The 11,788-nt window shown below is 39.1% G+C and overlaps 1 protein-coding gene across 2 annotated transcripts in view; it reads right to left on the reverse strand.

Moving 5' to 3' along the window:
* Positions 1-325: 325 nt before the first annotated feature.
* The window catches only part of IDS (iduronate 2-sulfatase), a 24,526-nt gene continuing 13,063 nt past the window's right edge, over positions 326-11,788 (reverse strand). For both annotated transcript variants that reach the window (XM_006753525.2, XM_006753524.2), the window contains exons 7-9: positions 10,211-10,337; positions 7,989-8,162; positions 326-5,071 (exon numbers count right to left, since the gene is read on the reverse strand). In XM_006753525.2, the coding sequence (XP_006753588.1) occupies positions 4,599-5,071; positions 7,989-8,162; positions 10,211-10,337 (774 nt within the window). In that variant the 3' untranslated portion in view covers positions 326-4,598. The remainder of the gene's footprint in view (positions 5,072-7,988; positions 8,163-10,210; positions 10,338-11,788) is intronic.

Below are 11,788 nucleotides of genomic sequence, written 5' to 3' on the forward strand. Positions count from 1 at the left end.
TAAGGGTGGTGTAGTCATTACAACTGCTAACCAAGAATTGTAAATGACATGAAAAACCATGTTAATGTTATTTTAGATTTAAAAAAAAAAGCAGGATACAGGATTGTATGTAGTAAGATTTCAGCTATGTAAAGATAAAAATGTCTGTATCTGTACATATGTATGTGGGGGGAAAAACGGAAAAAAAATGCACATGTCAACAATGGCTATATTCTTGAAGGTGGGCTTTATTTCATCATCACCATTTTCCACAATGAGCATGTGTTACTTTGATAATGCGGTGAAGAAACAAGATAAATCAAGTATAAAACCAAACCACAAAAAATCAAAGGAATATGAATATTTATTCAATCTCCAGAATGAGAGAGGTCTCCAGGTTTAACAGGAAAAGACAGGGAAAAATCACATAGGAAAAGAACAATTTGTTTAATTACTTAAAAAGTGAAACCCTAAACCAAATTTAAAAGGCAGCTTCACATACTAGAAATACAGATGTCCAACAATCGTACAGAGAGAACATGATCAAAGTCTTTAATGAGCAAAGGATTAGAAGGTAAAATAAAATACCACTTTTATCTATTATCATTAGGGGTGGGTGTTTGGGGGTTTTGTTGATTTCATGGTTTTTATTTGTATGCTTATTTGCTTTATTGTTAGCTTCACTGCCCTAAGGTAACAGGAGAGTGGGAAAAGTAGCAAAATAGAGAAGCTTTTGACAATGTGGCACTGAAAGACTACCCTAAGAGAGTAATTTGAAATACATAAAAATTTTATTCAAAAAGTTGTTAATCACAGCATTATTTGCAATACTAAAAATTTGGAAATAAACGTTGAATAACTGAAAGAAGGTTGTGTACATTGATAAAAACTACACAATAAAATATATTCCCACCAGTATAAAGCATCTTTACAAAAATCTGTAGTAACCACATATAATACTTAGTGGAAAAAAAACAAGAATACAAAGTTGTACAATAAAGCACATAGTATGATGACAACCTTATACTAGTAAAAATTCACACCCCAAAAAAGACAAGATATTAAGTGACTATCTTGAGGTAAAACACTGATGCATTTTCTCACCTTTTATTATATTTCTGTTGTCCAATTTTTCTAATAATTACCACAATTTTGTAATCAAGAAAAAAATACCATTTTCAAAGTAAGGGGACCACAAGATTCTTTAGTGATGTTCATTTCATCCCAAGATGTAGTCTAGAGAGTCACAAACCCTCACCCTCTTATAGGTGGGAGCATGGGAGTAGGGTGTGAAGAATGACCATGAATGGATGGTGAAGGGGGGAGGGAAAAATCTAAGGATGGATGGGGAGGCAGGGATTGGCAAAGGAAAGTGAGGGACCAGTATACAAACTGGTCAACCGAGGGAAAGGGATTTGTGGAGTCAGGGAAGACTCTGACTGCTCAGCGGAGGTCTTTGTAGACCCAGTAGTAGGCACTAATGGTGTTCTCAAAGGGCAGGATTGAAGAGGGATTTCAGGAAGACACATGGATTCTTTAGGGACTGAGGGAGGAAAGAAGAGGGGTGGGTAAACTACTTGGGAAGGAGGTGAGAAGGGCTGAGGCGATGGCCATGGTAATGGAGAAAAAGAGGTTGATCACCAGAGTGAACTCCCTATGCTATGCTTAAACCAAACATACTTCACTCACTCCTGGACATGGCTTCACAGGCAAACCCAGGGTAGAGAATCAGCCCATAGGAGGAACTTCCCAACAACCACGTGGATCCAGCTCAAATGCAGAGTTAATGTAGAGCAGCTCCATTCAATCTACATTCTGTCATGACAAAAAGGTTCTAGATTTGTGTTGTCTAACATGGTAACCACTAACAACCACATGTGGCTATTGAGCACTTGAAATATGGCAAATGCAATTGAGATTCTGCTTTTGAAATGTTTATTTCATTTTAACTAATTTGAAATTAATAGTCACATGTACCAAGTGCCTACTGGACAGTACACACATAGGGGTAGTGGTTCTCAAAGTGTGGTCTTTAGAGCTGCAGAGTGATTTGCAAGAAATGCAAATTCTCAGGCCTCACTCAGACACACTGAATCAGAACCTTTATGGGCAGGGCCCAGTACACTGGATTTTAAGAAGCCCTTCAAGTGGTTCTCTGATGTACCCTCATATTTGTGAGCCACTGAATTAGGACCATTCAAAATTATTAGGATCACTTGTTCTAGTTTTAACTGAACTGTATAAAAGAACCCCTGGTCAAGTGAAATGGGACTTTCTACAAACAAAGTGAGTGGAGAACCATTAATAAAAGATGTACTGATAAGTGAGATTGTGAGACAACAAAGATGTGGTTTATCTAAACTAAGCCAAGATAAGGAATGTGGTCAACTTTGATATCTAAAAACTAGAAGTGGCTGCTCATTCCACTGTATGTTGGAGACATACAAAAGGAAACAAAAGTGGCTCTAAATTGGGTTCAGTATCACAAATAAACAAAAAGCAACCATAACTTGTTAGATGTATGGCACTGAAGAGTATGGCACTGAATGTGAAATGCAGAAATTCTAAAAAGAGATTTGTAAAGGGGGGGGGCGCAAGTAAAACTACAACCTAAAGAGAGCTGAAGTATTCTGAGGCTACAACCTCATGCAACAAAGATAAGACAGAAGCACTTCCAGCAGAGACAGATCAACATGCAAGACCCAGATGTTGTTTTAGTAATGCAGATAAATTACTGCCGAAATGGCATAGCTCAGCTTATGATTTCAAAAAAAAAAATGCAGAATTTGGAGATTTTTTTATAATAAAACTGTGCTTCAAGAAATAAAGTGAGAAAAAGTGATGAGTGAATGTATCATAGTCAATAGGAGCAACAAAGAATGTGAAATAAAACTGTGTTAAAACTTACTGAAACTGTAAAGTAGGAAATAAAGCTAAATACACTGAAAATATGTCATGAGAAATTTACAAACAGGATTGTAACAATCGTAGTGGAAGTGATAAGATCCATAAAGTGGATGAAGCATTAAAAGAAAAGGCTGAGGGAAACCGTCTACATGCGAAGCTGAGACTTCCACAAGAGAGAAGAGCTTCAGAATTGGGGAGATGAATAAGGCCTTCCCTCCTGAAGTAGAAATTGTTGTTGCCAGAACACTAAGTCACTTAATCACTTAGAAGATCGCTGTGTTACCATATATACCTCTATTGTAGGTTATTTAATAAAAAATAATCATAAAATTCTGAAATTTTACTGATTTGAAGTAATCTTTTAATATAATATCTTGCCTTTTTTGGTTACCATTTACTACACTCTAATTTGCTGTATTTTGTTTTACAAGCATTTACCTTTAAACAATGATGCACTTGTACAAACAGAAATACTAAATATTACTCACTTTTATATAGGGCTCATTAGATGTTTATTTAGAAAGTGGTTGACTCTTGTTATGACTAATGATAATTAATCAGCTTCAACATGTTGGAAATATGAGTTGTGAATATTGCATCCTTTTTAAAATGATATAGGCTAAGTTTATCACTACCACCTGTATTTTTGGTTACTTTCATATTTAGAAAATACAGAACTACATTCTTGGGGATTAGAAATTACCTAATGTTATACTAATAAAAAGTTTTCACAATTCTCAAAATAATTTATAATTTAATAAAGTTAATGTTTTATTTAATCAGTAATTAAAAATAGAATATTTCTTGCCTCCTGGATAAATGGATGTCTGCAACAAAACACCCTTGAAGAGGAACACTAATAAGGTTGTAATTCAATTCATGGATAGTTAGTCCTTTAAATGCTTTCTATTGTAAATAACACTAATAGATGGCCTTTGGGTTCATGGGTCATATTATTTACTAACAAATTATTATTTGGGTCAGAAAGTCTCTAAAAAAATTTAACTGAATTTCTCATACATCTCATGCCTCAAGTTTACTAAGTATTATTTATTATTTGATATAGAAATTCCACATTAATCACTTCATATATATTTTATCTTTGGATTTTGAAATTTTATGATCTTAGAAACAAAAATTTAAGAAAAGACTTTAAGATGTTGGCATCTAGCATTATTATTTAACCTTACATTTTAAAAAGAAATTTGGATTACATGTTAACATAATACTTTTAATATATTGGTTTAACTAAGACAAATTATTAAGTTATAGAGAACCAGGAACTTAGTGTTGAACGTAATTTGATATATGCTTACTTTTTTGAAATGTACTAAATTCCACAACCAAAGTATTTCTTGAATATAGTGCTATGTTTGGTTATTATGTTCTTGATATCTAAAGGTATAATAATTTTAGTTTGCTCACTCTGTACATATCCATTCAATAAATAAGCTATGACTATTCAAAAAAGGAAGGAAAAGGATCAGCCAAGCCCCAATTTAATTAACAATTAGAAATTAATAAAGAGCAAATAAAAATGTTTGGCTGTTATATATATTTTAGGCCAAATTATTCATGCATATTTTCATTGCATACCCCTTGGTACCTCTTCAAATATTAAGGGTAATTACAAAATAACCAGCTCTAACTCATTCTGTCACCAGCCAGAAGGGAGCACATTACATATATATGCCCTTTATGGTTGGCACAACTCAAGGTGTCAACAATTGGGGAAGATCTCCACCTTGGGTTTCATTATACATGTTATAATCCTGCAAAGGGTCAGAATCTACAAAGTACAGTTCCCCTGCATGGACATCAGAAAAATTAGCCAAAAATTCATGGGGATTAAAGCTAACCCACACAGTATACCTGTAGTCTATTGTGCGTATGGAATATCCCATGAACTTTATATCTTTTAAACTTGGCTTGTCAGAATTCCACTGAGGATAGTCTGCAGGCCGGGGGTACTGGCTATAGGCAATGGACTCACGGGGATTACCACGGTGGGTCAGATCCTCTTCCAAATCATGAAATTGAAAATGATTCAGAAGGCTCTGGCCTTCTCGGCACAGCTCCACATGAAATGAGGGACTGGGGCAGCGAGGTGGAACATGCAATCCTGCAAGTCCTGCGAGTGTGGGAAAGAGAGAGACAAGCTCCACAAGGTCCTCAACTTGCCGTCCTGAAGGAGAAAAAGACCCAGCAGAACAGGTTACATTACAGAATTCTGCCACAGCAAAGCAGAATAAGTAAAGGAGCCCATCTGGACTCCACAAGTTTTGTGTTTTTTTATAATATCTATTTTTAGCATAAGAATTTTAGAAACAATATCAACTCAGCACCTCACCCAACAGCAGGATGCAAAATGAAGGTGCCCGCAGCCCTCTTGGCACTTTTAAAAACTATTGGAATTTTGGAACCGCCAGTTTATAATTAATTCAAGCAAGGATCATCAGTGGAAGCCCAAACCACTGAGTAAAAGTCTGTTAGGGAACAGACTACAGATAACCTTTACAATGGCAAGACCTAGCTGACATGACCACCTTAACCAGGTGAACAAACCTGGCATTACTAATAATGGCACAGGCTGCCAAGAAGTGCCCCAATGTGATACAATGAGATCACACAACCTCACATGTAGTGTACATGTTAAAAATGTTTACCCTGAATCTCGTCATGAGAAAACAGGGTCATTGCATAAGACAGCTTGTAAAAAGATGAGGTTAGGAAGATAATGAGGACCCAGATCACATCACACCTTGTTAGTCATTGTAAGGACATTTTGCTCAGAGTAAGACAGGAAAACATAGAAGGCTCCAGAACAGGACTATAACACAATTTGACTTGGGTTTTAACAGGAGCACTTTGGCTACTATGAGAAAGAAAAACTCTAGGGATCAAGGGCACACCAAGGAGAACTTAGCAAGTTATTCCAGTAATCCAGCAAGAAATGGTGGCAGTGTGGTCCACAGTGATGGCAGTGAAATGGTGAGAAATGTAATGGACAGATTCTGAATGGAGAGTAACAGGCTTCCTGATGCACTGCATATCGTATATGGAAGAGTGTCAAAGGAATGCTTGAGGTAAAAGGTCAGGAGTTTAGCTCTGGGCATGTGAGACTGGCTGTTGGAAATCTAAGTCCAAAGTTCAGGAAACAGATACAGGCTAGAGATAAAATTTGGAAATAAACTAGATGACAGTGCAGTTTTATAAATTTATAAGTTGCCGAAAACCTCCCAACAAAAGTTTCAAAAAATATTCTCACTCTAGCTGTTTTGCTCAGTGGATAGAGTGTTGGCCTACAGACTGAAGGGTTCCCAGTTCAATTCCAGTCAAGAGCACATGCTTGAGTTGTGGGCTCAATCCCCAGTGGGGGGCACATAGGAGGCAGCCAATCAAGGATTCTCTCTCATCATTGATGTTTCTATTTCTCTCTCCCTCTCACTTCCTCTCTAAAATCAATAAAAATATATTTTTAAAAAATTCTCAACCTGTCAGAAGATTTCTCCAAGTCAACAAAAGCTATATTCATGCCTTTAAACTGTTTAACCTTTTTATCAATGGCATGAAAGAAGAGAGAGCACGCAGCACACAAAAATCAAATGTGCAGCCGGAACCGGTTTGGCTCAGTGGATAGAGCGTCAGCCTGCGGACTGAAAGGTCCCAGGTTCAATTCCAGTCAAGGGCATGTGCCTGGGTTGCTGGCACATCCCCAGTGGGGGGCGTGCAGGAGGCAGCTGATCGATGTTTCTCTCTCATCGATGTTTCTAACTCTCTCTCTCCCTTCCTCTCTGTAAAAAATCAATAAAATATATTTTTAAAAAATCAAATGTGCAGAAAATAAAAATGGGCAGTAGAAAGCAAACTTGGAAAGATCTAAAAGGGCCAGAATGATGGTCCAAGACCAGAAAAAATTTAAATAGGAATCACTACAAAGTACAGAACGTAGATGTTAAAAAGATGGATTAAATGCAGAATTCCAGAAAGGGGGCCACTTGCTTTAGCAAAGTCGTAGAAAAAGGACTCCCAAAGAGCAAATGTTGTCTAAAGTACATGCCTCATCTCTGCACTGAGCAGATCAAGTCATTAGACAACTCGCAAAAACACCATCCAGGTTGCCTTGTGTGGCAAAGAGGGGATCCTGTGCAAAAGACATTTCTGGAAGTGCTTACTCAAATTGGAGCATTTTGGAAGACAGAGACCAAGATAACCATGGGTCTAATACAGCCGTGGGCAAACTACGGCCCGTGGGCTGGATCCGGCTCGTTTAAAATGAATAAAACTAAAAAAAACAAAAACCGTACCCTTTTATGTAATGATGTTTACTTTGAATTTATATTAGTTCACACAAATACTCCATCCATGCTTTTGTTCCGGCCCTCCGGTCCAGTTAAAGAACCCATTGTGGCCCTCGAGTCAAAAAGTTTGCCCACCCCTGGTCTAACACCATCATGAGAGGAACAGTTAATGGACTGGGGATTTCAGTCTAGAGAAGAGAAGGTTATGTTGTTTTCAAAGCTTGGAAAGACTGGCACATGGAAATAAAAGTAAACTTGACAGTCACTGTTGGGGAGGGCAGAAGGAGAATCACCTGGTAATGTTACAGAACTAGTGGTTCACTAGACTGATGAGCTGCCAAAATGGCAAATGTCTCTCTCTCACAAAGGGCTAAGTCTCTGTCAGAAGTGTGTAGGTAATGGAGTTTTGCTCATCTGTGTTTGTTTATGTGGAAATGGGGGAATAGCCCCTGCCCTAACCAAATCTGCTACTTCCTCTGAGCTCTGAAGTAGGCTGCTGCTGTCTGTCACCTCTAACATAGCCCTTCCCATCCTAGGGATGCCTTTTGCTCCTTTGTCTCCACACTCCACCCCCCAGCCACTCATGGCTCCTTGTGGACAGGGGCCATACTTGTCATCTCTGGCCATGCCAGTCCTCCCTTACCCAGAGCATGGAAAATACCCAGGAAACGTGCGTAGGAATGCCAGCAGTGGACAAGAAGGTGGACTGGGTAGGCCCCTAGCCTATGATTTGGTAAAGTGGTTTATATAAACAAAAGAAGCTATTACTGTCAAGCTATATCACTTTAGCATATTGTATACCTGGCTCCATCAATTCTGAGATGGAATCAAAAGGGTCGATGTAAGGGAAAAGCTTCTCGCCTGCCTCTGGAAGCAGAGCCGTCCTTCCGGGAACATAGAACATCAGGGGAACATGAGTAGTAACATCAAAATTGCTGTATTTGGCCCATTCTCCATGTTCGCCTAGAGCCCACCCTGGTTCGTAAAAAAGCACAGAATGACATAAAATGAAATAATCACATTACAGCTTGTTAAATTTAGACACCATTTCATTTCCTGTTATTAAAAACCAGAGGAAGCAAAAACTCATCAACTACCAAAAAATTCCTCTAAAAAGGGTGATTTCACCTGAATATTACTTTATTTGAAGTTACACATTTATCTTGAATGAGGAAACCTAGTAAGAGGAAAAAATATTAAATTATCAAACTAAAATATCTTCTTCTTAGTAAGCAGCTAGCAATATGCACTCAGGTTGGACTCACGGGATCAGTGCCCGCCTCCCAAACCCACCTCCCCTGCTAAGATGGGCTCATTATTGACTGGGCAGGGACTCTGACAGCTGTAGTGTCATCACTGCCTTATCCTATGCCTACCTATCTCGACTCGTTTCATACCTCTGGTTTTTACATTTGGGTGTGTACCACCAAAGAATAAGCTGTGAAACTATAGCACAATCACTAAAATAAAAAAAAAGACAGCTTGTCCAACTTTTAGGACATAGCATAGATCAAAAAATAAAACTTTTGATTCCAAATCTTTAACCTTGACTAAAAACCACCCTTAACCCTGATTTAAAACTTCCCTTAAAAAGGTAACTTGAACACTCCAAGTTGGAAATTTCCAATCTTTTTAAGTTTGAGTATTCTTTTTGATATAATAATGCATAAAAGACAGAGATTGTACATTGATTATTCTGTGTTACAAAATAACCAAAGCCACAGAGTTGCTATGCATGGATTTGGGAAGACTTTTGGAGTTCAGATGTACAAAGTCCTGGAAGAACCCTTTGAGAAGAGCAATTTGTAATCAACTGCAGCTGCTTCAGAGCAAAGAGTGCTTCCAAGTGGGCCTTGCCATCATGGGGTACAAAGGGCTATGTTAGCACTGCAAGAGGAAACCCAGCACTGAGAAGAGAGATCAGAAGTGGATGGCAGTTCATTAGGGAAATAGCAAAAAATTACAACACCTCCATATATAATAAATACACAGGCCTTTACAAGGCATAAGCTAGGTTGTGAAAAATGACACAGAAAACTGTCTATGACATTGTTAAGTCATAAAAAAACAAATCAGGGAACAAAACAGCACACATAGCACAATCAACCCTGCCATGTTTCATTACTAGTATGTTATATGCATGCACACACATAACCCGTAGCCACATGCATATGCACAACCAAAAGCTGCAAATGGCCCCTGATCTGTCAGTGACAGTTAGCCCAGGGTAGGATGCTCTGGCCCTATATGATATGCTCCATAAACTTGTTTTTTTCCTTTTTTCAATGAGCACATATTATGTTCTAATATTGCTGTGTTTCATATTAGATGATATTAAATTATTGTTTTCTTGGTTCTATGTAATGTTGCTATACTTCAAAAAAGCCAAAAATTTTTACAGATACTGTTCATAAAACTGAACAACCTGAGATTTGCTTCAAAAGAATTCAGAGGTGGGTGTGGGGAAGGATGAGATGAACAAGACTCCCATGAGTGGATACCTGGGTAGCAGGAAGATGGATGGAAACCAAGGAGTTGTTTATCCTTTCCTCTTTGGCATATTTAAAATTTTTCAAACTAAAAAGAAATTTTAAAAAATTAAAAGAAAAAGACAATTTAAAAAAGGATGTTTTCATTTTTTGGAAAAGTGGGAAACTGCCTTAGAAGAGATAATTGTGAACCCCAGGCTCATGGCAGAAAGGATGGAGTGGAGAGGTAGAGGCAGATCTGAAGGCCTTGTTGAGTTCTATCAAAAATGTTCTGGATCTTCCTAAGACCCACCCTCTATGTTAGAAATGGGGGATAAAAAGGCTTCCCACACAAATGAGTTCTCGGAGCTGTAGGGGATTAAGCAAAAAAATAAAAGGTTGCTACATATTTCCCCCACCCACCCACTTCTACCATCCCAGCATCTCACATGCTCCTCTGAGCCACAGAGACATGAAGAGAGGTCCCAGGACTAACAAGGCGGTCAGACAAGCACCCCAAGTGAGTGACTCACCAGAGCATTTTAAAATGCCTACCGTGATCTGAGGTAAATGCAACAATAGTGCTGTTGGCCAGCTGAAGGTCATCCAAAGCACTCAAAAGGTGGCCAACCTGCGAGTCCATGTAGGAAACAGAGGCAAAGTAGCTCTGACGTATTTTCCTCTACAAATTTAAAAAAATAATAGTAATAATGAGAGTGACTGTGATTTAAATTGCTGTAGCATAGACAGGGTTCACTTGAACATCCCTCCCAAACACCATCCCTGTGCTGATGCCCTTGATTTTCTCTGTCAAAACATGTCATTCATTTCTATACTATCTACATGCCCTTGCCCCATAGTGATTATGCAGGTGTAAAATTAAGATTCTTTTTTAAGGGGATCAGCTTTCACTTAGGGCACAGCAGATGGATTTGCCACTTACTGTTTCTTTCTGTCTCCTTCACATACTCTTACAGGTCCCAGGAGATGACCATGTACATAGGAACTGATCCCTCAGTCCCTCCAAATTCTGCTAAGGGTCACTCCAAAGATACCATAAACCTGTATCCATTTTCTGTTGCTGCTGCAACAAAGGATGACAAAGTGGAGGGCTTAAAACAACAGAAATGTATTGTCTCCCAGTTCTGGAATCCAGAAGTCTGAAACCAGGGTATCCACGGGGTCATTCTCTCTCTGAGGGCTTGAGGAGAAGGTCTTGCCTCTTCTAGCTTCTGGTGGTGGCAGCAGTCCTTGACGTTCCTTGCCTTGCAGCTGTAGCACTCACATTTCTGCCTCTGTCTTCACATGGAATTCTTCCTCATGTATCTCTCTTCTCTTCCCAGTCAGATTGAGTCAGGGACCACCCTACTCCAGTAGGACTACTCATTTTAACTTGTTACATCTGCAATGACGCTAACTCCAAATAAAGTCACATTCTGAGCTACTGGGGGTCAGGACTTCAACGTATCTTTTTGAGGAACACAATTCAACTTATAACAACAGCAGTAGATGGGCCTTTCCTCCGACTACTTTCTAACCCAGCAGAAGACTGGAAACTGCTTGTCTTCATTGCCTGCAGCTGGCATGTGAGGCTAATTTCTAACAAACACCCAGCAGGTTGGAGAGCAATGGTGGGACAAGAGAGCAGCACACCCTCCATGGTCCCTAAACCCAAGAGGGATTTCTGGAGCAGCCAGGCCAAGCACTGATGTGAAAATGTCATGGCCCCTTCTGGGATGACTCCCCTCCAAGCCTTGTTCAGAAATATTAAAGAAAAAGATGAACCCCCACCAAGGATGAGGAATAAGGGGGCCACTGACCTATCAGAGCAGCCACAGCTTCCACCATGTACCCAGCCATCTTACCAGCTGGACCTTCTGGCTTCTTTTCTCACTGCCAGGTGAGGGTAATCATGAGACTCACCTGTTCTATCTGTGAGGTAAAAATGACTGCTATCCATCTAACAACCTTCTAAGAGGATTATGCTGAACCTTGGCCTACTTCAACTTTCTACTAGATAAAAGCCTTCAGTCTATAGCTTGGGGAACTTTGATCCTCCTGGAGATCAAAGACACCTGTCAGGATGGCTGTATCCTATTCAAGACTATGTCTGACTTCCTATGCTAGCCACTG

The sequence above is a fragment of the Myotis davidii genome, unplaced genomic scaffold (genome assembly GCF_000327345.1).
Source record: "Myotis davidii unplaced genomic scaffold, ASM32734v1 scaffold691, whole genome shotgun sequence".
NCBI classification, from domain to species: domain Eukaryota; kingdom Metazoa; phylum Chordata; class Mammalia; order Chiroptera; family Vespertilionidae; genus Myotis; species Myotis davidii.